We start from the raw sequence: 25,523 nt of genomic DNA on the forward strand, positions 1-25,523 counted from the left end.
TCTGTTCTCCAAAGAGTTCGGAACAGCATATGTGGGGCTATCCAAACTTTTTTTCCCCAGCAAACCAGTGAGAGGCACAAGCTGGTTGTGAAGTGTACAAGGCACAAGGTAACCACATACACTTTACGGCAGAATATTTTGTAAATAATAATAATAATCCTGGAACTGTGAATCCTTATTTCTTTTTAGTTAGGTCTATTTCTGCTATTCACTTTAATGAAACTGGTGTGAATAAAGATCTCCTTCTACCATCTGTAGTCATCCCTCAATTCTAAAACCAATTTACAACACATATATAACATTTGCCATGAAACTCTTAGTACCCTGCTTTTGAGTAGTTCCAACTACATTTACCTTCATCTTTGTGAAACAATTTAAGTATGGAAATACTCTGTGTCGATTTTACATGTTTTCAGAATTTCATTCTCCTTAAAAAGCAAGTAATTTTTCTTCACTTACTATGATACTTTCATAAGATGTGTGGCATTGAAGTTCCAAAGATTACTCTAACTTTTGAAAACTAGGAGAAGGAATTCCCAAAAAGCATTTGGCAAGATTGCCACTTTCTTAAATTTTTACCTGAGCAAGCCATAAGAGTTCAAGAAGCTTATTGTGAATCTAATGTTCCAGGAGTGCTGTGTCAACAGATTGCAAAAGATTATATCAAGAGTGGATTAGAAAGTATTAAAACATGCCTTGCTGTTCAGATCAAAAGTTCATCTGTTTCCAACTGCGGCCTGGTAGATGCCCAAGAAAGCTTATACACTCAGCAAGTTGGTGAAAGCCACCATCAACTAGTACAGAGAGGTATACTTGTTTTTTTTGAATGTTCATTTTTACATGAAATAAAAGGTATATTTGTCACATTTGTACACCATTCCTCCTCCAAGAAAAACATGGTAGCTTACATATGTTTCTTAGTTTGTCTCTTATCCGGACGTTTCTCAAAGCCTGATCCCTTTAGTTGCAGCAGTTGAACTGTATTGTGTGCCTTAAGAATATATTATTTGGTCCTCTTGGGGGGAGGGGGATAGCAGGTGCCACCACTACCTGTCTTCTCTCTCTAGGATTGGGTCCCCTTCCTGCCTGCCTGTCTGCACAGAACACAGTCAATTGAATTAGTTGCTTCTGCCACTGATTGATCAGCTGCTCAAGTGGGCAAGCAAAGAACGAGCAACGAGTGTGGGTCAGAGCAACAGCCAATATTCACTCAACAGTACTGTCCTGGGAGGTTTGTGCTAGTGCCATACTGAAGCCTATCCTCTAGCTTCTCAGAAGTTTACTTCCCCTGCAAAATGGGCTTCTATTTTTCTGCCTTCTTCTCAGGGCACTTTTGAATTTCTTCAGAAGTGCCCTGAGAAGATGACGGGGAGGAAGAAGAGGATCCCGAAGAAGGGTGTAGCCATGACTGGTACACATCAGGGCAAGCTGGGAATGGAGAAGGAGAGGTTGGGGGCAGAAAGTACTCACGGGGCAACAGGAGATGGTGAGGGAATGGGAGTCAGTGCACAGGAACCAGAGGAGCAGGATCCATTACCAAAGCCAGTAATGCCATGAACATGGCAGGCTCTGAGGCATAGGGAGCAGAGGGAGGTACATTCTAGGAGGCTGAGGCAGGCAAGGGCCCATCGCCCAGCTTCCTAGCTGGCCAGGTGGGGCTCGCTAGCTCTGGAAGGAGGGGTGTGATTCCTCAGCCAGCTTAGGCTCAGGACAGGTGAGGGTCACATGCCTCATCAAGCCCAGATGCTGCAATCAAGATTCAATGGATAAAAGGGAAGCAGAGTTGAGGGACCGTGGCTTGGGTATCCTGGGAGTACCACCATTTATTTATTTTATTTATTTATTGAATTTATATACCGCCCTGTGCCTGCAGGTCTCAGGGCAGTTCACAGGATAAAATCAGAATATAAAACCGTAAAGTACATAATCAAAATTAAAACAACAACCCAATAACACCCCCAACACATTTTTAAAGGACATAGGATGTTAATTGTGCTTTTCAGGACTGAACTCCAGATTCCCTGACCCTGGACAGGCTGCAGAGGTGGGAACCTTGCTTGACTGTTGGACTATGGATTTGGCTTGCTGTATTGAACCTGGACTGTGTTCCCTGACCTGTCAGATTGCTGTATTACTTGCTAGCATTTGCCCTTGGAACTGTATACACCAGCTGGACGGGTCTCCAGGTACGTTGGGGTTCAGAACACAAAGAGTTACCTCACAGTGCCTTCTCCGAAGCTTTAATTGAGTCATGGGAAGGCAGGGAGACTGGCTACCAAATGTCTGAGATTGGCACACTCTCTGGTTTTGTTTTTAAAAGGAGTCCTTCCTTGAGCCTTATGGGGGGAAAGTTTTGAACACTGATGCCTGTTAAAATAAAAAGACTTCACTTAAAAGCCAACAATGACCAGCTTGCAGGTTCACAGTTAGCATCCACCCTGCTTTCTTGTGCTCACAGGAAAGCCCAGTTGTGGATGCCATAGGGTTTTTGAGAGCCAGTGTGGTATAGTGGTTAAGAGCGGTAGTCTCGTAATCTGGGGAACCGGGTTCGCATCTCTGCTCCTCCACATGCAGGTGCTGGGTGACCTTGGGCTAGTCTCACTTCTCTGAAGTCTCTCAGCCCCACTCACCTTACAGAGTGTTTGTTGTGGGGGAGGAAGGGAAAGGAGAATGTTAGTCACTTTGAGACTCCTTAAAGGGAGTGAAAGGCGGGATATCAAATCCAAACTCTTCTTCTTCTTCTCCTTTTTCTGGAAAGGAAAGCACCTGGGAAGACTGCAGAGTGCAGCCCACCAAAGGGTTGATTGGCAGAATAATACAAAGGACACTTGAGAATGCCTGTTGTAAGGTAAAGTAAGGTAAGCATCCAACCATGATAATTTCACTGAACTCTTCTTCTCTTTTTGATAATTTTGGTATTTCTTTTCTCATTAATTGATGGGAAATAGTTTTTGGGTGTGTTTTTTTTAAAAGAAACACAGGACAAATTTCTGGCACTCTTCCCACTCTACCAGTTCAGCAAGCAAGAGGGCATGCAATCTGTAGCAGGAGAAAGCACAGCTGTCAGTGCCAGCCAGAAGAGGGCAGATGAGTGATTATCACTGCTCTTTCTGCTGATGCAATCACTAGGCCACCCAACACAATTGGGTGAGCAGGTGAGGAGGGGAAGCTTGGAGCAGCCAATGCCACTTGCCCTCTCTACCTGTGGGGCAGTAGTGGGGCATGGATGGGGAAAAGAGGGGGTACTGTGTCCTGTTCTTTGTCTCCAGCAACTGAGAATCCAAAGTATACCAAACATTAAGATTCTATTATTGCACTAATTCTACTATTCAAGTCATGTAAGAGCTTCAGGGATATCTATATATATTTACAGAAAGGTAGGTGCACTAGGCAAGTCTATCCCTGATGATCAGAGAATGAGATCAAGTGAACTGCCGTATAGATGTTTGTTTAGCGATAAGTTACAGGGGAATCATTACCTCCACATAATTACATCTCACCACTGACAAGTCGTAACACGTGTGTTAAGTTGTACACTGATTTCCTGAGACTGTTGTGCAGTCCAATTGTGCTGGTAGGCTCAGCATTCCTTTAGCTTTATATCCAATTAATTCTGAAAGATAGCAAGTTCTCCAATGAACACTAAATAAATAAAATCAATAACTAAATGACTGTTTGGAGAGTATAATACATGATGGCTTTGCTAACATCTTCCAATAGTTCAGGTTTACTTATTTTTCCCATGTGATGCATGCCTCTTGCAACAGTGTACAACAACAGCTCCTTTTGACAGCATCTACTTAATCACTTTAAGTGGGTTTATGATCACACACAAGAGAAACAATTTAATCCCCTGATTTTTATCTTTTGTAACCTCATAGAAACTAGTGGAAGCACATGGCGGATAACGTCTCTTTATATCATGCCAAAGTCACATGGAAAGAACATCCCCAAAGGAGTGCCATTCTGGCTTCACTGCTGTCGGTGATGGCTTTACCCTTTTGAATGTTGATAGTGATGAGGTCATCACTCACCCCTTCTGTAAACTATCATCATCACCATCAATGATTTATTAGCTTCATTCTAAACGACTGTTGCAAGGCAATGTACAACAAATATAATTAAAACCAGTTTAGGAGTACAAAAACAGCAAGTAGATTTTAAACAAAGCTAAAAACACTTATGGTAAAGACCCATTTTTTCCAGCTGGGAAAGCCTGTCAGAACAATGCTGTCTTCAATTGTTTCCAGAAAGTGTAGATACCAGGCACTTATTGTATCTTGACAGGAATCCTATTCACATAACTGGGGCAGCCATGCTAAAAGCTGTGCTTCAAGTTACTGTAGAGAAGGCTTCTGTGATCTTTGGAACTTGCGGGAGAAACTCTCCCGCAGCAAGGCTGAATTCTAAAAATGTAGAGTTCTGCTAGTTTTATTTATGTAATGGTGCTTAGGGCTTAAGACTGTCAAATGACAATTTCCAGGCCGAGACCTGAATTTTTATCTACTTTATGCTCTAACAAAGGGGAAGTATTTGGGTACCATCTACGAATGCAGATACTTGAAGAAATATGCCCAGATTAGAGGCCCAAATCTTCTACACTGCCAGCAATCTATTTTCCAGTTCAGAGCCAGAGGAGCAACAGCAGCAGTTGCAGACCTCAGAACACTCTGAGGTGGCTTTAGCAGGTACAGTGTACATAACTAGTTCTGCCACTCTCCAGAGGAGGAAGAGGCATATGATAGCCATGTTTCACCAAAAAGTGGATGAAGTATAGTGTCCAGATCAAGGGAAGTAATAGTACCACTCTATTCTGCCTTGATCAGACCACACTTGGAACACTGTGCCCAGTTCTGGATGCCACAATTTAGGAAGGATATTGACAAGCTGGAATGTATGCAGAGGAGGGTGACCAAGATGATCAAGGGTCTGGAAACCAAGCCTTATGAGGAATGGTTGAGGGAGTTGGGTATGTTTAGCTTTGTAGAGAGAAAACTGAGAGGAGATACGATAGCCATCTTCAAATATCTAAAGTGGAAGATGGAGCAAGCTTGTTTTCTCCTGGCCTGGAAGATAGGACTCAATCAAATGAAAAGTTACAAGAAAGGAGATTCCAAACATCATGAAGAAAATTCTGCCAGTAAGAGCTATTCAACAGCGGGGTGGACTCCCTTGGGAGGTTGCAGACTCTCCATCCTCTACTTAAAAACCTCCAAGGAAGGATAGACATCTGTCATGGATGCTTTAGCTGAGATTCCTGCATTGCAGCTCTACAATTTTATGATTAATCAGGGGTTGCCCATCACCTTCTGCTGCCTGGGGTAAAGGAAAAATGGGCTTCCCTAATCTCACATACAGCTGAGTATCAGCTGACCACAGTGGTATTGCAATAGCATCCACAATCACACCTACACCTGAAGACAGCAAGCTAGTTTAGGGAGCATAGATCATTTTACTATTTTCCAACACCTAGTCATTGCCACCTAGCCCAAGCATCCACTGCTGAGGTGGCCATTTCACTTTGCCTATTTGTAGAGCTCTAAGATTAATTGAGAAGTTGGAACAGTTGCTTTCCCTACCCATTGTGCTCTTTTCTTGAACCACCATAATAATAAAACTGGCACGTGAAGGCTCTTGTGACAGCAAGATATAACTAAATACACCTTTTCCCTCTGGAACCATAGTACGATGACATACCTGGACATTTCTCACTTAAGTGGTTATGCAGTAGCCATCCTACTGCCTCGCTAGTGTGAAACCCAGTAATGTCTCTAGCTACATTGAAAACAAAGGAAAAGAAAGATGAACCAAAATCAGCCATGATCTTCATTTTCCCAAGTTTGTCAACGTGTCTAGACAAAGTAGTCTTTGAGGTGGGTATTACTGTAGTCCTCAACTGATGTCAACAGTTGCCACAAGCAAGACCAATGGATGGGTTGCAGAGTTATGATGAGTGATTGATTCTCTTAGTCATATTTTTTGAATTTAGTTAGCTCTTTGACAGGAGTATTTTCTTTCTAACAAGTCCGCCAAATTACTGGATCCAAAGTGCCCTCTGACTCCCTGAAAAGAAAAGGAAACCTAAAAGCACAAAGCAAAAAATGAAACTTGCTACAAGCAGAATTTCAAAGAACTACTACATCAAAGAATATTACATCCCAGACAAAGCCTTAATTAAGATCATTTCAATATGTGGTTCCAGTACATGATTCACCCTTGTATTGTAGAACTATATAAGTCACAAAGAGCTTCATATACTGAAAACAATGTTCTCAAGAGACTGCTGTTTCAGCAGTATTCCCTCTCCATTTCTTTCCTATTAGATGTTAAATACTTTAAGAACAAGAGTAGGAAAGCACGGTATTAAAGCTAAATTAAAGAGCATTCTCGAGGTTTCATGAATTTGTCACTTATTAATTAGTAGATCTTCTGGAATGGGTTTATCCATGTTCTGAAAGATAACATATAAATTAATTCTGCAACTTCTTGGCCTCCGTCTTGGGAGACAATAGAACAGTGATCCTTCAGGGGTAAAGCCAAACCATTGGAGAGTTACAGTGCCTGCTGTGGCTGTAGAGACTGATAAGGGAGAGATGTTATTGCAGATTAGCTTTCCTTTTAAAAAGCCTTCAAAGCCATGTTTGAAAACAAACTTAATGGGAATACATGGACAAGGACTGAAAAAGTGTAGTTGGTGGCAGGAACTAGGTTTCATTCATTTATTTCTAGAATTTAGATCCGGCCAAACAGCCAGGAATGTCTCCTATGCTGGGGAATGATTAAAAGACTAAAATACGAATTTTAATCAATATAATTTAAAATGATAGTGACGTGCAGACCTTCCTCAAGTTAAGGGGAAAAACCTGGTTGTTCTGGAACCCAGTTCCATATTTGGAAACCCTATTGCACTCCAGATGACATCACTGACCACTTCCCAGGCATGGCAGTATCTACAGCATAAGAGATTTAAGGCTTGAGAAGCCCCCTACTTCTCCTCTTCTGGTGCCTGGAATGTTAGCATCCTAGGTGACGGGACCATGGGACAACAATTTCATCTCCCAGAATTCCTGGGGCAAGCATATCCCAGGATGTTTCTAGGTATCTCTAGATCTCTCGATCCACTACTGCTATTGAGGCAGCCACCAGGTAACTAGAAAGGGTACAAAAAAAGAGCCAGGGAGGAGGTTTTTTAAGGCCCAGATTATGCTAAATCCTGCCGGAAAATAATTTAGGGGGAAATGGCACTCAATTTGGGATACGGCTAAGAACTACAAATTCACATGCCAATCAAATCTTGAACCACAGCAAATTTGGCAGCATCACTTAAAAAATAAAATAAGCAAATTATGCTTTAAACAAATACACAACAAGAAGGTCTAGTGTCTTTACAGTAACCACTGAAAGTCAGATTAAGTCTAACTTTTTGTCCCCTGCCCTCCTGTGAAAAGGCTAACTGATCAGCAGACTAATTTGATTTATGTCATGTGGTAGAAGAAATTGAGCAATGTTAAAAACCATTGGGACTCTTTATATGGGAGATGCCAAGAAAATGGCCATGTTCCTTGTCTAATAGAGTTGTGGAGAGAGAAGTATGTTAAACTGAAGTAGTGCTCCTTATCACTTAACACAGCCTTTGTAAGTAAACGGCACAAAGAACAGTAGCTCCTAATTGTGTCAATTGGAATGAAAATTTATGACGAATTAGTACAAATCAAGGAGCATGGACAGGTGACATTAAATCAAGACAATGCAACTCATGCAGCTGATAAAATGCAGAACACAAAATGTGCTGTGGTCTTTTTGTTGGTATTCTTTGATCATATTTTCAACTATCTGTCCTTCTAGCTGTTTTGAATTTCCTTGGAAAGAAAAATGCCACAGAAAATTTAAAAACCATAACAAGTAAATAATTTAGCATTTTCCACCATCCATGTTATGTCATTAAGCAACACAGAGAGAGCAGGTTCACACAAACGTGTCTCCGTAATTTGATTCCTCTACACTTGACTGGACACTTCATTAAAAACTGCCATGCAGATGATTTGTGTTGATATAAAACATCTGCCTGTTATGTAATGGCACATTCACCTATGCAAGCTATCACTTTCCTATGCCTGCTGCTCTAGAAGCGGCTGTGGTGGCAAGTGGCTTTTGCAGCCGCACAGGCGAATGAGGGAGGCCTGACAAAAGGCTTCAATACACTGTCACATGCTGCACCAATGCTAGGGAGAGGGTAGGACCAATGTGGGCTACTTAAGCCCTTTCTGCCCCTGACCTCTTCATTCATTGGGCTACCGCCACTTCCGACCCTACAAGCAGTGCAGGCAGTGGCTGATTAGCATTTAGAGGACAGAGTAGGAATGTTTTGTTTGTCAGCTGATTGGCTTTGCTTTCGTAAGTTTTCACCTACTCTATGCTATGTGGGCAGTAGTCATGAAATAGGTTAATTGGTCCCTCTGGCAGGTAGGTGCAGGAAGGTATGAGGTAGATAATGTTTGGTGGCACCCTTAGGCACCTGGAAAGTTGTCTTGAGACGTGCCTTCAGGTTGGCCCCAAAGGTGTCTTGGGGTCAGAAAGTTTCTGTGCCAACATGCTTAACGCAGCTCCTGAATTGGGGGGGGGATGTAAAGCATGTTTTTGCTTATCACTATCGTGATAAAACATACAACTGAAAAACATGGAACACAAAAGGAATTGTAGTGCCAAACAAGATGACCAACTATACTTACAAGGAGCCATCGTTGTTTGTCATGAAAAGTGATTCTTGACAGGTGGCTTGTAGTTTGGCAGGAGCGTCACTCCCTTTTACATACTGACATTTGTGCTGAAAATTAAACTTCACAGAAAACTGCCGTGATCAACAGGTAGCTGCCTGCCCATTGGGTTTCCTGCACATGACTAAAGTGCCTAAGACATCATACCTGTTTTCAAAAGAACAGTTTTTGAGTTCTGTAATCATTATGCCTGCCCAACTGAAGAATTATGTAGCATGTAGGGAAATTATTCCAGATGGGAAATATAAACGTAGGATTTGACTAAAGTGGTTACATAGAAGACTCATATAAGGCATTATAAAAGGCAGCTTTGCCAAGTTTCAAATGAAGTTTCTTTCTTATAGCACTGTTAATCACCATATAAACATCCCCAGTGGTATAAATCTCTCACTGGGGGCAAATTAAGGGAGTGGGAATGTTTCCAGTTTAATGGGTTTGATTTGGCTACTATATCATGGAATGTTCTAAGAAATTGGCTATAAACCAATTCAGTAAGAAACAGCCACGAAAAATAATCCAAACAACCTATAGACAAGTGAAAAAGAGGCCCATTCCTTTAAACATACTTTTTGTGCCAGGAGAATGGACAGAAGTAATGGGAAGAGCAAGCAGAGGATAGACTGGCAGGGTTGGAAAGCTGGCAAACCCTGGCAGATTGCTTCATTTAAAATAACAATCAAAGGATTAACTCTTGGTTTCTGTTTGCAGCAACTCGGTAGGTTATTGTAAAACATGTCCCTATTCAAAATATTCTACCAATGAAATTTACAGATATTTCACAGACTCATGTAATTGTACCGTTGGAAGGCACCCCCCCCCAAGGGTCATCTCCTGCAACCCCCTGCAATGAAGGAATCACAGCTACAGAATACCTGACCAAGGGCCAGCCAACATCTGTTTTTAAAAACCCAATGAAGGAGGGTCTAGCACCTTCTGAGGTAAGATCTGAGGTATATTTAATCAACCTCAACTCGCCTTTAGGTCAGCATACACTCTTAAAAGAGACTAAATTTAGAAATAGGGTGCTGAATAATTTGTTGTGGCTATAACATGGAAAATCCTGCATCTCTAAAGCTGACCTTCAGGTGCAATCATTCTCTGTTGACAGTTTATTTCCTTTTGCTTTATTTGTTTCTGTTCCTTCATCCCAAATGGATTTCACTTGCAGACATACAAATAATGATTCCCTGTCCTCTGTGTTGCTACCCTTGAAAATCTTGTAAACTGTTCACATATCTTCTTTAGTCATTCTTTTTTTTTTCCAAAGCAAGGAAGCTTTAGTTCTTGTACTCATTGCTCATAAATCAATCAATCCCCTCAGACCTTTAATCATGCTTATTTCTCTCCTTTGAATCCTTTCCAATTTGTCAACATCATTCCTATTCAGACATACCCAGAAGGGAACACGATATTTTAGAAATGTTCTCCTGGCGCTGAAAAGAGAAAAATGGCTGCTTCACACAAATAAACTGAAGGTTTGGTTCGAATATTTCAGCATTACCAAGAATATCAAAGGCAGAGTTTGGAGAGTTGAAAAGTAATCTTGCTAAGCACAATGTATTCTCTAGCTTGTTTGCCACATGGCTGAGCTTTTGAAAGCAGTTAAAGAGGAGGGCGCCAGGTCTCAAGAGTTAGGTGCCATGTCAGGGGGTCAGAGTCAAGGGATCAAGCCAAGCAGCGGCGTAGCTAGCCGCTCGAGTGCTGGTGTGGCACACACGGCCTGCAACTGGGGGCGGGGCGAGCCACCCATGGGGGTGGGACACTCTGCATGGAGCCTCTCCACAGCCTCCCCCTCAGCTGTAGGGTGGCTGAGGGAGAGGCAGCAGGCAGACGCAAGCTCCATGCTGCCGTTTCAGGCAGCACCGAGCCTGCAGGCGCTCAAGCCACCACATCACTCCCAGGTGAGATGCGTGGCTCAGGCATGCTGCAGGCCCCACGGTAAGTGCCGGGCCTCGCGGTGTGGCACCCAGTGCCAGCCGCATTTCATTGTGTTTGTTGACTGAACTAAAAAGTTTCATGAGCCCAATTTTTATTTATTTATTTTTTAAACTCATATTTTTGTCATTTTGTCACACACACACACACACACACACACACCCCAGTGATGACACCCGGACCAGCCCACACCCACCACACCCCGCTTCCTTCGCCACTGAAGCCAAGTGTCAGAGCAGAGGAGCAACATTAGGAGTCACAGAAGAACAACGAGAAAACCAAAGGATGCAGCAAAAGGTCCTAGAGCCAGGAAGAACACTTGTTGTGCAAGCAAAATCTTAGCCCAAGTTAGAAGCATTTTCTGTCTCTTCCTGGAAGGGCTCAATGGTCAGTGTGGATAGGTGGGCCCATTCAAAAGCCTGAGAATCCTACACTGTCTAGGGAGATGCTCAAAATTGCAGTTCTGTGGCTCATCATATGGGGTACACTGACAGGTACAACATCACATATTCTGTGACCTGACAAACCTCTTTACAAGCACACAGGTGATAGCACAAGAGTAGTAAAGCAGTTTCCCCTCTTTTCATTTCTTTTCCTTAACTACATCTCCTGCCTGACATCATGTTTAACTCGGCAGAACTTCAAAGCATCATAGGATCAAATGTTACTCGAACAAAATGCCACTAGACATACTATTCTTCCTATGTATTCTGTTGGAATGGATTCTCTATGCACCTTCCTATGTGTAATAATGTTCCAACCAAGAGCCTGCAAGCAAATTCATCCACTTTCTAAACGTGAACCACTTGGCTTGAACAGGAAGAGAAGGTACCTCACATAGAGGGAGAGCCTGCATCTGGCTCCTGGGCCTGAGGTCCACCGCCTCTTCTGTGCTGCAATCCATTTTTACAGAGTATTGCACCAAAAGATGAAAAATACATGCTGTTCCTCTATAGTTTGCTTATAGAAATGCACCCCAATGTAGTCCCAAACCATATCGATAGGTACTACTAGGGGTAAAAAATGCAAAAGGATTCAAATGCATCTCCAGAACAAAGATTCATGCACTAGAATAAATTTAAACTGATGCTATTTAGCAAAGGATTCATAAATTCTTACACTTTTCTAAATGCATCTCTTGCATTCCAAAAGTCATTATGCTGTATAAAATGATTATTTCCAAAACAGCATTACCATGAGTTATCACCATTGCTGCCTAGCAACGAGCATCTTTTCTTTTCTTTTCTTTTCTTAACACTAAGCTGTATAAACTAGTATCTGGAATTTGTGCAAATGTGTATTCATTTGAGGACCACAGAGACACATTCATCTTAGAAATCAGACACAGATAATATAACACATTTAGAGAAACAAAGCAGCAGCAACCATTTCCACACATATCTTAGTAAAAATCTTCTCATTACTGCCTTAACTAAGTTCTGTAAAGCTTAGTTATGACAGACTGCATTTTTTTTATCTTCTCTTGAAGTTAGTGGGGATTTTTTTAGAGCTTGGTGTAGAAACAATGGACCCTTTATTGATAAAGCTTCATGACGTAAATGTTTGTATTGGTTATACCTAGAGCAGGCTTCCTCGTTCATGTCAATAAATAGGCACTGTACTGATTTGAAATGTGTGCAGGAAAAATGAATCCTCTGAATTTGAACCTCTAAGTTCCAAATCACGCCCAGACTCACTCCTTGGGGGTCCAAGCTCAATTCCTAACCACCCATGAGCCCTTACATCTCACACATTGCAAAAAAACTGGCCGCAGATTTGCATAAAGTTTGCATATGTTAATTCATAGGGACAGATACAATTTTTGAAATAATGGTTATAATGAAACACAAATATAGTACATCTCACCATAGTTCAGAGGACTGTGATGAGGTGACCTGTGTACCTCATCAGTTTGAAGTCCAGATGCTAAACTATTGGTGGCCAAATTCCAGGCCCTTGATTCTTGATCCATAAATTAGTCTTGGACTGGGTAGTTTTCAAATAGAGGATTTCTTCAAACAGAAGGCTGTTCTCTGTGAAGGAGGATGCATAGACGTCCTACTTTTCCCTGCCCCAAACTTGACCACTAGCAGTGGGAAGACCGTGTGATGCAATCTCCCACTATTCCCAAGGACCCTCAGTGGTGACACAAATGAGCCTTTGTGCCACAATTAGGGGAGTAATGGCCTTATCCTTCTCGTTACGTCCAGGGAGTGTCTCCTCAGTTGTTTCTGTGCAGAGAGTTAGAGGGATTTTTTAGAGGAGATATAGGCTCTTTGTGAGGCAAAAGTTAATCGTCCAAGTTACTCTGCTTGAGTGTTAAAGACCCTGTATCATTGTCCATATTGGGACACCTGGGTCTTTTTGCTCTTCTCGTTTCTGGGATTCTTCGTATATCAGCAGGGCCTTACTTTTGGGTCAAATGGTGGAGTTCCAGTCCAGATAGGTCTACAGTTAACTTGTGGGTGGCAAGGAGATAGAAAGGAGGCTAAAGAGATTTAAAAAACCCCAAACCAAGCAGAATTTTCCTTTGATGTAGTCTCTTCAGCAATGACAATTCTTCCTCTCCCTCGGTTTAAAATATTTGAAAGGTTTAGGGGGATCAGAAGAGTTTAAAAGGGCTTTAAAAGATTAAAAGGTTGTGAAGGTTAAAAGTCCTTAAAATAAGTTCTAGCAGCATGGAGATATAGCCGACAGGAAACCCGGGTGGTAGCTACAAGACAGTTGAGTTTCCTTAAAACTAATTTACGACGCTGGGGTTGCCGGAACAGATAGAACACATAAAATAACATTGCTTTCATCAAAAGAATAAAAAGAGAACAAGAAGGGGGGGCAGCAAGGCAACCCCCCCTCATCTTGTAATTAAAAGGAATTTTGCAAAGCTCTGATAAGCACATACTACCTCGGCACCATCTTAGGAGCTGACATGAAAAAGCAACAAAACACTCTCTCTCTCTCTCTCTCTCTCTATATATATATATATATATATTTAGCGGGAAGACACTCCAATGAAAATTTCTGATACTATATTTCTCTGTGTGTGTGTGTGTGTGTGTGTGTGTAGTATATGGATGTTTTAAGATGGTCTGTATCTGTAATGCCCAATAAAGGTTTGGAGAAAGAAAAGGTGACACAAATGTTTGCAACATTTTCATGGGGCTACAAGTGCAATCGGGGAACCAGTGCAAAGAGTGTACAGGCTCCAGTTAATGTAAAGCGCTTGGCAGGTTTCCCACCACTTCAGTGAAGTCGACACTGGGCACTGTATCTCAAGCTCTGTGTGCTCTCAAGTATATCCTTGGGACTGCTTCTATATGATGGCTAGCAAGCCATATGAGCAGGCCAAATGTTTCTTTTGGGAATAGATTCCGTAACAGCTCACTGAGAGAAAGCTTTGTGTTTCTTTTCATGAGATAGATGCAAACATGAGCAAGTGTTCTGGCACCTGTATGTCTGCAGAAACCCAGAAGAAGTGTAGAATAACAGCTGTAAATCACAGCAACAAGAGATATGCCAGCATGGGGAGTGGAAGACATTTTGGGTGGTGCTTTTCTCCCTGTCCAGAAAAACAGCTGTTTACAACTTAAACAACATCAATGTTCTGATAGGTTTAGCCCAATGGTGTACGCCACCCTCCTCACACACACACACATTTTCTTCAGCCTGCCTTTTTTCAGGCTCAAAGGGGAAAAAACATGCAGATATTACAGAGATGTTTCAACTGATATTATCAAAAGCCTAATCTAGAGGTATTGTTTTTAATTTCAAAGGGCTGGTGAAACCACAACATTTTGTTGTGTGGAATGATTTTATTTCTTATGCTACAAAAATAATACAATGAGACCCCATTTATCCCGAAAAGTATGTTCAATTTGGAAAATTAATAGTGGGCAAGATCATGAATAGAAATTACGATAAATGTTAACATATAATTTGGTACTTGTGGGGTTCAGTTCTTGTTATTACTGCTTTGAGGCTTTCTTTACAATAAAATGGTGTATAAACTTTACGAAATAGATAAGTAAATAAATTAGCAATATGGGACTAGAAAAGGGTCTTCTGTTCAATATTCAGTGTTATTATTCTGTATGAGCTGTTTGTTGTTTATAGCTTTGTATCATAAAAGTTTCATCAGCATCATAAGCAAAAAGATCAAATTTCTGTAGCAGCTCTGGCTGACAAACAAGATGAAGCACATCTAGGCCCTGCAAATAAGTCATCAACATTTATGAAAAATTTGTATCCCACTGCCTCACACATACCTGTGTTTGTCATTTCACACTTGAAAGAAAGGAGACTCAGCTCTCTTCCAAATTATAAAATGTTTCTATACCTAATCACCTGAAGGTGATCCTTACTGCTTATGGGCAATAAGCACCCAAAAGATTGTTGTATGAGACTTAGTAAATCTCTCTTGGTATTGGAAAGCCAAGTCTCCAAAATGAATCTTCTCTGCTGCTTAGAATAGTTGACAGATAATATGCAACCACATACTGCCCTACTGATTTTTATAATTATTTTCCCTGCCACTTCTTGAACAGAGCTGAGGATATTAATGAATATATTTTGGAACGATACACTGCTCTCCCCGCTAATGGCCTCTACAGCCTCAGCAGATGCTGTAACACTCCAACAGTTTGACTTTACCCCCAATGGCACACTCTTCCATTGTCTCTTGAGACCGACGGATGCCAACAATACAGAGAGAGAGAGAGAGAGCTGACACAGTGAGAGATCACTTACTTGTATGGAATGTGCTTGCTGCCATTGACTAGGGCTAGGATCACATTGCCCAGTGCAGACAATGAAAGACAAAGTCCAGAGCCTCCTTCACGATTTTTGCTGAGAGGTTTAACACAGCTGCCCAGGTCGATGAGGTGTAAGCGACTACGGCCTCCTGACACTGTTAGAGAATAAATGAGAGAGGGGGATATTAAGAGCCAGCTTTCTGATTCTCATAGGTTAATGTAAGTACGGTGTTGGAATATATAAACTCTGGAATATGATATGTGGTTTCCTGGGAATAAGGCCCCTTGAAACCAATGGGTTTTAAGACTGGAGATACACACACACACACACACACAGAGAGAGAGAGAGAGAGAGAGAGAGAGAGAGAGAGAAATTAATGATCTTTATAACCTACGGAGTAGAGACAGCAAAAACAAAGAAGCCAGCATTAAAGCAATAACAAACGTGAGAGTTAAACTCATTCCTCAAAACCCTTTCTTGTGACTAATCCCAACTCCTCCATTCTTACATATGTAGGCAAGTGAAATTGCCTGTTGTTTTTATACAGTGCTTCATTTTCCTCTGTTATTGCCTCTTTTAATATATGTGCTTGAATTCCACATATGCTTTGAAAAAAAGTAACGCAAGAGACACTACCTGATAAGACAGGCAGTTTTTAATTTTCGCTTCTTAAAAAGCTAAAGACCATTACCACTAGATATTCCTCAGTTCAAAAATGTCTGGCTTCTGAATATTTCATAAAAGTATTGTTGGAAATGCTGACCCACTACTTAAAGAGGCCGGTGTTCAACGTGTTATATGCTAAGAAATAGAGTGCCATCTAATGTGAGCGTGAAAGGGCATTATTCAACAAATTTCCATGATGTCATTATTTGTGCACCATATACACACAAAAAGCATTTGAGAAATACTTAGAAATTTAATGTAGCTGATAAACTATATTTTGCTGCTCCAAAGTACAAAAGAAAGGTAGTTAGGTTCACTGAAGCATGATGTTTTATTTATTAATTTTAACAATTTATACACTGCTTAACATCATAGCCTCTAAGTGGGATACAGTAAGTTTGCAAAAGATAAAATAAAGATAAAATCAATTTAAATTAACCATAAAATCTGAAAACTTGCTGAAAATGCTTGCTGAAATGAAAAAGGTCTCCCCAAAGTTCAACCAGGAGGGGGCCTGTCTGATCTCAGTCAGGAAGGAGTACCACAAAATTGGGCCTACTATACTGAATGCATATGAGCCACGTGTCTGAGTCATGGGGGTGGCCACTAATAGTGACTCTCCCAAAGACCTCAATAACTGGACAGGGATATAAGGAATCAGGTGGTTCTTAGTGTATCCTGGACCAAAGTTGTCAAGTGCCTCGTAAATTTATACAAGAACCTTGACCTTGATTTGGTAGCATATGGACTGTGAGTTCAAGGTTTTATACACCAGCGTTGGTATGCTATCTTGAATATAAAGAGTTGTTTCCTTGGATTGCAGATTACAGAACATTGGCTGGGAGATTAGGCTTAGTTTATAATGTTAGTGGTCAATTTTGTAACGTCTAGCCCTGCCCTCAGACTACTAGATTCTCAATAAACTAATTGTTTTTGAGAGCATGACATGTAGTACAAATGTTACAATTAAGTGAACATGTTACACTAAGAAATGGAAGTCAGAAAAATAACCCTGGGTGATATCCAAGGTTATTCTTAGTCTGAGTCTATTAATAAAGTCCATTAATTTCAGTAGGTCTGCTTTGAGTATGACTTAAATTGGATATCACTAACTGGATATGGAACAACTGATTGGTTCCAAATTGGGAAAGGAGTACGGCAAGGCTGTATATTGTCTCCCTGCTTATTTAACTTATATGCGGAATTCATCATGCGAAAGGCTGGGCTGGATGAATCCCAAGCCGGAATTAAGATTGCCGGAAGAAATATCAACAACCTCAGATATGCAGATGACACAACCTTGATGGCAGAAAGTGAAGAGGAATTAAAGAACCTTTTAATGAGGGTGAAAGAGGAGAGCGCAAAATATGGTCTGAAGCTCAACATCAAAAAAACGAAGATCATGGCCACTGGGCCTATCACCTCCTGGCAAATAGATGGGGAAGAAATGGAGGCAGTGAGAGATTTTACTTTCTTGGGCTCCATGATCAGTGCAGATGGTGACAGCAGTCACGAAATTAAAAGACGCCTGCTCCTTGGGAGAAAGGCGATGGCAAGCCTAGACAACATCTTAAAAAGCAGAGACATCGCCTTGCCAACAAAGGTCCGTATAGTAAAAGCCATGGTTTTCCCAGTAGTGATGTATGGAAGTGAGAGCTGGACCATAAAGAAGGCTGATCGCCGAAGAATTGATGCTTTTGAATTATGGTGCTGGAGGAGACTCTTGAGAGTCCCATGGACTGCAAGAAGATCAAACCTCTCCATTCTGAAGGAAATCAGCCCTGAGTGCTCACTGAAAGGACAGATCGTGAAGCTGAGGCTCCAATACTTTGGCCACCTCATGAGAAGAGAGGACTCCCTGGAAAAGACCCTGATGTTGGGAAAGATGGAGGGCACAAGGAGAAGGGGACGACAGAGAATGAGATGGTTGGATGGTGTTCTTGAAGCTACTAGCATGAGTTTGATCAAACTGCGGGAGGCAGTGGAGGACAGAAGTGCCTGGCGTGCTCTGGTCCATGGGGTCACGAAGAGTCGGACACGACTAAACGACTAAACAACAACAAACATTTTTTAAGAATTGGCACCTATTTATTGATTGTTAGATAGATAAGATTCTGCTTCCAACCATTCTACAACATTCTATTTACTTATTTATTTCTATTTTATACCAAAAAATGTTACTGAGCAGCATTTTAAAAAGAAATTAAGGGGGCCTAATCGCAACTAACTTTAGACTAGATCAGAGCTTATCTCAGGCTCTAGCCAGCTCAATAGGTCTCCCAGAGGTGGAATATGAATGCAACCCAGGGGGACTTTTCTTTGATATAATTTATCAAGCTTTGAGAAAATGAGAGGATTTCTTCATTTAATTGCATTAGAAAGTAATTACAAAGTGTGTGTGCACACACACACACATAAAAACCATAGAAAATTACATGATTTTAATGGCAATCTCCTTAAAGCAGGCCATTCTCATTCCTAAAAGATTGCACATCCATAGTCCTCCTTTTCCCTGAAGGGGGGAAGATCAATAAGCCCATTGTGAGTTAAGTTCTGTCTGGCAATTCTATGTGAGTCATTGCTGTAATACATACAAAAAAAAGATTTCAGTTGTATGATATGTTTGGACACTTTGATTCATGTACATTGTATGTGTCCTACGATACTGTGTTTATATTTGTGTTGGGTGTTATTCAACTGATTTATAAAAATTAGCAGGTCCACACTGTGTATGACTAATGCTGGCTATCACCCATGCATGTATGTATTTGTACTGGATCATTTTCCGAATCAAAAATAATCCAAAGAACTATTAACAACAAAAATATTCATTCAAACTCCTATTAGAGGACATCAGACGTAGCAATTCAAACTGACATAATACAAAAATTGCTAACCTTTGGGATTAAATGGTTCAATCATTTAATGATACCCATAAAGGAAATAGTGGCTTTTCAAGTTCCCGAGTGAATAAGGAAGCCACCCCTTGGTGGTAAGAGAGAGGATTTCGTTTATTAGATCTACTGAATTAATGCCTCTATTTTAATGCTGCCAGAAGAGAGATGCCTTTGGTTGTGCTTTTAGTTTTGGCGCAGTCAAGTAGTCGTCTGGAAGACAGGCAGCAGGTTGCAACCAAGTAAACGGAGGAAAGGGGAGGCAGTTGCAGGGCAGGGAGAAAAGTTTTTCAGTTGGAGTAGAGTTACTTAGCCTTATGAGCCAATGCAGAGTTTGGAGATTTATAGGATGAAGTGACACGTCTGAACAGACATTTCATGACATAGTGTGACCACAGTGGTTCATGTATTGAAAACACTGCAGCTAGACTGCTGATGGGGGCGGACTGTCACCAGCCCATAACTCTGGTACTCGAAAACTTACACTACAAGGCCAGGTTCAAGGATATTGTATTAATTGATCCTTTATAGCCCTGGATGATCACTGACATCTTTGCAGTAGTCAGTGGCAGTGCCCTCCTTCATGCCCTCCTGTATTCACCAGGAGCTGTGCATTCACTATTGTGCACCCACTTTTAAGGAACTGCCTTGCATATGCATATGTGGACATTTACAAGGGTGCCACGGGAAATGCATAGTCATTTAAATGACAACAGTATACGTATATCTTAGAAAAAGACAGGGAAACAGTGGGACTTACTTCCCCCTTTTCCACTCTTCTCCATGCGGTACTGGTAGATGTGCAGAGTGAAGAGCATATGGGAATTCTTGTGATCTTCCTCCCGGCAATCTTGCTGGCTGCTACGACGCGAGGCAATGGCCGCATCGAGGAAGAAGGCAGCTTTCTCTGCAGTAGGAGCTCGAAGTTCACTTTGATTCTGCAGCTGCAAGGCAACCGACAGGATACAAACCACATAAAATGTGTGTATTGAGATCCAGTACTGGCAAGGTACTTTCTGCTAGCACCACCAAAATACAGCATGCTCAAGATTAGGGAACATCCTGCTTTGCGGAACATCTCTGGCAAAAGAGAATCCCCATAGTGAATCCTCCACATGAACAAAAACCCAAAAACTCTAGATCTGTGATGCTGTACCTGGTGTCCTCCTTTGGATCTGGTTTCTGTTTCTCAGACACAGTTAGGCAGGTTTTGGTCACTGACACTTTAGCTTCCATCTGCCTTCAAGGTTACCATCAAGCAAGCCTACCTCCACACTTCCCTGTTCTTTTCAGTAAATATGTTGAGAGGCTGGATGTCTTGTCACGGACAATGTAAGACTCCCCTGACCCTTAACAGTTGCTTTGCAGATCTGCTTTCTCAAAACCTTCTGCCAAGTCCAAACTAGGTGTGATAGTAAACACATGGTTCCTGCTTAAAATGACAGCTGTGGATATAATTTCTATTTCCCCTGAGATCAATCAATCCTGCTTTACCCTATCCCTGCTGCACATCATTTGCTGCCCCTTATGCAGAGTGGGGAAACATGGAGCATCATAATGTCAGGATATGTGTATGTTCTGTTAGAACAGAAGTGCAAAACCTGTGGCTGTTCAGATGTTGCTAGACGACAACTCCCAACACCTGTGACCATTGGCCATGCTCAAGATCATCTCCATCCCTAATCAGAATTCTCACTTGATCCCTAACCTTGGTGTGTTTCAAACAAGACTGCTTAGTTATCACACATGCTTGCCAATAAACTGAAGTCTGAGATGTAGTAAAAGGGGCAAGTTTAGATTTTCTGCAGGCACTGAAGAATGCTTTGAACAATTTTTTGGCATGATTCTCTACGGACTGCACAAGTTAACTGAAACCCCGAACGAAGTCTGTGTGGCCCTTTGTGTTTTCAGGATTTCTGAGTATAATTAATGTTTACTTTCTCTCTTCCTCTTTTGCTGGAAATCTCTCCAACACATTCAGTGCAAGGTAAAATCCCACACCATAAGGGCAGTAGTCACTGTATGCTCAGAACAGTAGGTATTTTGTTTCAGATGTGAGGTCTACAAGGAACTCCTGCCAGCAAGGGTGCCTAGAGGATTTAGCCATAATTTAAAGGAGGGGCAGGGAGTCAAACGGCTACTGCAGCTCATGTATCTTTCAACATGGCCAGGAAGTGTTGTGGTTTTTTTTTAAACCAGTTGGGTGTTCCTATCTGAAGAACACTGGGAGTTGTTCTTGGCTTGGCCAGGGCTCCCATTCACAGCTTGGCAGCAATTAATAAGTAGCTATTAATACTTCCTACAACATTACTAAGCCTAGTACTATAAATAATGTAGTTTGTGAAGATATAAACAGCCATATTATTGGCCTCCAGCTATTTGTGCAATATTGTAAATATTTTAGTGTGTTGTTATACATTGGAGAAATTATTATAGGAAGGAGACAAATTTTGTTTGATCTGAATCCTTTCACATTTTATAGCAAACAGAGGCCTCTGCTCAACATCAAGTTATGCCAAAGGCGCAAATATTTAGGCCAGGAGAGCAGATGGCCCCTGCAGCTGCAGGTCATAAAGTTTCTTGTGTGCCTGAGAGTAAACACTTCCAAGTCAGAAAAAGTTTGTACTTAGGGTTGTTGGGTGTGGGTTTTTTTTTTTTAAATTGAACCCATTGTAGTAAAAACATGACACCACTTGGTATATATCATAACTTAAAAGAGTTTTGTATTCACCTGCATGCCACAAATTGGGTCCTCACAAAGGTAGACCCCAGGAGACTGGCCGTCTTGTAAGCTGCCTGTTGCCACCTCTGACAGCAAGTCTCTCAGGTTTTCTTCTTTTCCCCATACTTCCACCGCTGAGATCCGGACAGAGAACCGGGCTCCTGTCTTCTCTTTCCGTTCATTAATCAACTTAAACAGCCAGGATATGGCACAAGGGATTATGCCAAGGTTCTGCATGGAATCATCCTTTCCAATCATCGTGTAGGATTTTCCTGTTTGGAATGGAGCAGAGAAAAGGGAGATAATATAATGACTGCAAACAGAAAATGTGAAGAAAGGTACCCTATGAGTGATTTTAAAATATTGCACATCCTGATCTGCAATAATGTGTTGTTCAGTGGTATTCACAACTGTGTCCAGTCAATGGTTGCCCAGCATCATTCTCCCCTCTCCTCCCCCCATGCATGCTTCATGCCCTCTCCAAATCTGCTCCTAAGGGTTGGGGGACCACCTAGAACAGATTTAGGGTACATGCAGGGGAAGGAAGGTGCAGAACTTTATGCTGAGCAAGGAGAAAACCTTGCACTGATTGAACAAGAGACTTAGCACTATGTTGGATTCCGCCCTTGAAAAGTAGTTGTAGCTACTGAATGGATATTCTATTACCTTTTTCATTTCATTTTTGTACCTCAGTCTTCTGTTGGTAAAACTGGGTGTGATACAACCTACTTTTAATGGTAAAACTGCAAGTAAGGCTCACTGCTTTCATTTTCATGTATAGGAAATATGAAAAAGCATATAAACAGAGTCCATCCACATAAAATTTACAATCCCAAGTTAAATAATACTAGAGATAAAATTTCTGAATAGTATATCCATTCAAGTGGTAGACCTTTGGATGCTGTCAACCATGACAATGAGAACCTTTTGAAATAATATTATTTGAAGCTGACTGATCTGTAAGTGCAGTTTTTATTATTATAAACATTCATTATCTTGAATGGATACCATTTTCTCAAACTAATACTGGCCACTAGTGTTCAACCATAAGCACCCCATGGAATTTAAAAGTGGCTACTTCCTTCATCTAATCATCATGATTTTTAACCATTATGCTAAAACAATGGTGAGGAGCAAGTGGGATGGAAAATGACACACACCCCCACCCTGGTCACTGTTAAGTATTCAGGGAATACATAAAAATCAGAGGAAGTACAAGAGTGACTGACATATTGAAGGAAACAAGATACAGGAGGTTATAGCTGACAAATTCCTTCTACATTATCCTTTGAATATGAAACTTACTAACCTAGTTTGGTGTGTCCAAAGCAAAATACACATCCATCAGCACCATTCACCACAGACTGGATCACTTCAGCTACTGTTCCTGCACATACTTCGGCCTGTTATAATGGGGAAGAAGATTATATATTCATGAGGAAATGTGAATATAAATGGGATTATCAGTATCTTGTTTAAAGAAAACTAGGTTATATTTGTTGTTGTTAATAACAGTTTATATGTTTTAATGCTATTTTTATCTATATACTTGAAACAATTTTTGTTATAATAGTTTACAAAATCTATAGGAAAAATATGATGAGGGTTAAAACAGCTTCAAACCAGAAGATGGCTGGTTGCTGCTAAATCCTCCCCCGCCCCCGCAAAAAATTATCAGCAACAGAATATTGTCGTATCTCCTACCTCATTTTTCTGGTGCAGATTTTTTAGATACTACATTACAGTTTGGGGCAGGTTTTTTACAGAAAATATCATAGCCTTCTCATTATGACTATCACTACTAATGTGAACTAATAAATTAGGAAGCATTATAAGACTGCAAAACTGAGGGATGCTTGAGGTACACACTCAAACAGATAGCAAAGGAGAAAGAAGGTTGTCTACGGACAGAAAGGATCCTGTCACACTGATATCAATGGACACAAGGATATCAAAGGACACTTTCCTTTGAGCGCACAAGGAAAGTTCTGACAGCTATGAACCACAAAACCTAGCAGGCAGGCTGAAACCTGAAGCGGTTGAATTTTACATACTGATATTGATCTGTTTTGCTCCATACACACACATTCCCACACACTTGTTTTGCAATAAGTCAGGCTAGACATTTTGAATTGGGTAAGGTTTCAACATTTACTATATATGTTACAAAAGAAATTCATTCTCGACCTGATATTAATATATAATGAAGCTTCTGAATAACAGTAATGCAATTCTTTGAAGATTATCCCCATCACAGTTTGCCTACCTGAGATACGTCTTGAGGGAAAACGGCATCAAACGCAAACATCTTGGGTGGCACTTGACTGCTCCTTTTTTGGAAGGCATTCTGGCTTGCGCAGGACAATGGGTCATACAGAGTAATTTGCTTCTTACGAGGATCAACCTTTAAGAAGGAGCTGGATTCAGAGGAGTCCCTGGCCAAGGTAGAACAAATGCGGACCATGACCTTCACCTATAAGCAAACAAAGGGTGGGGGCAGGGAAGGAGAAATCCCACACATTTCATTAGGCTATATATACATATATCAGCAGCAACTATAATTAGACTCTTGAGTACTTTGTATGAAAGTGATAAAATACGAAGTTTTGGATGCAGGCTGGTTTGGAACAAAATTCTGATAACTGAATGTTTCTTGTGATATCATGCATTGCACTCACTCCAGTGAGATCACCAATGTATCTAATGAGTGACGCATTGCCCTCATGCTGTTTCCTTCATGTGCCCTCAGTGATGCATCAAATAACCAATTTGATTCGCAATGTACCACTATGATGTCATTCATAATGAGGTTCCTAATTGGCTGAGATTGCCATGGAGAAAGAAGTAACAGACAGGAAGAAAAACTGTACTGAACAGGAATTTTTATTTTAAAAAAGCTGAATTTTCATACACTCAATGCATTTCCAAAGAATGCAATCCTGTACTCACTCACTAGAGAGTGAGTTCCTTTGAACTCAGTGTATAGGATTGCACTGCTAAGACTGATTTGTAGTCATTTTCAACCAAAAATGGAAACTGGGGAATATTCAATGCAAGCATTATTTCCAGTAAGTGGCCCTATCAGCTTGTGTTGCATTTGTTTTGCATCAAGGGAGGGGGAAATACCCCAAACTCTTTTTCGATAGGTGTACCTTCTGCAACAAATGCTGTAGAAAATAAGATTGAATAGCTCTTCTTAATCTCTTTGGTTCACTACCATGTGAGATCAAAATATATCCCTCTTGCTGGGATTTATTAATACATTAGAAGACAGGTCACACCAAGAGGGTTGTTTAAAAGAAATCCATGCAGTATATTCTCTGGGGGGTTTTGTTTTTTGCTTCTTCTTCATATATGAAGCCAACAAAATCCCACATTGCCACATGGGAAGCTTTCTCTTGGCACCGGTTTGCGTAAGGCTCATTGAATTTTATGAGATGTCTTTAAATGTTTTATGTTTCTTGTTATTGATCCCAGCAGAGTTACACCTGGGTTATACCACAAAGCAGAACTCAATCTATAATTCTTATTATTTCTGATCTTTTCAGTCCTCAAGCTCCGTCAAGAATTTTGAAGTCCACTCGCAGTCCACTTAGGCTACTGTCTTGGTGTAGGAATATATTAAGCATATCAGAAATGGAGGCTTCAGTGATCTTGGTCAGCAGTATTTGCAGCTCTAACCCACACTGCAAAATTTCATTTTGGGATTATATAGTTGCTTATGTGATACATAAGGCTGGAGCACTTTCATTTTGAGCAGTGTGTCTTTGTGAACTACTTGTC

At 41.0% G+C, this 25,523-nt stretch overlaps 1 protein-coding gene across 6 annotated transcripts in view; it reads right to left on the minus strand.

The window, feature by feature from the left end:
• The window catches only part of KIF26B (kinesin family member 26B), a 271,678-nt gene that overhangs the window by 39,723 nt on the left and 206,432 nt on the right, over positions 1-25,523 (minus strand). For all 6 annotated transcript variants that reach the window (XM_082214955.1, XM_082214954.1, XM_082214957.1 and 3 more), the window contains 5 exons: positions 24,007-24,213; positions 23,050-23,143; positions 21,750-22,012; positions 19,779-19,962; positions 15,453-15,612 (listed from right to left, as the gene is read on the minus strand). In XM_082214955.1, coding sequence (XP_082071081.1) covers positions 15,453-15,612; positions 19,779-19,962; positions 21,750-22,012; positions 23,050-23,143; positions 24,007-24,213 — 908 coding nt within the window. The remainder of the gene's footprint in view (positions 1-15,452; positions 15,613-19,778; positions 19,963-21,749; positions 22,013-23,049; positions 23,144-24,006; positions 24,214-25,523) is intronic.

The sequence above is a fragment of the Podarcis vaucheri genome (assembly GCF_965113315.1).
Source record: "Podarcis vaucheri genome assembly, chromosome: 3".
Taxonomy (NCBI): Eukaryota; Metazoa; Chordata; class Lepidosauria; order Squamata; family Lacertidae; genus Podarcis; species Podarcis vaucheri.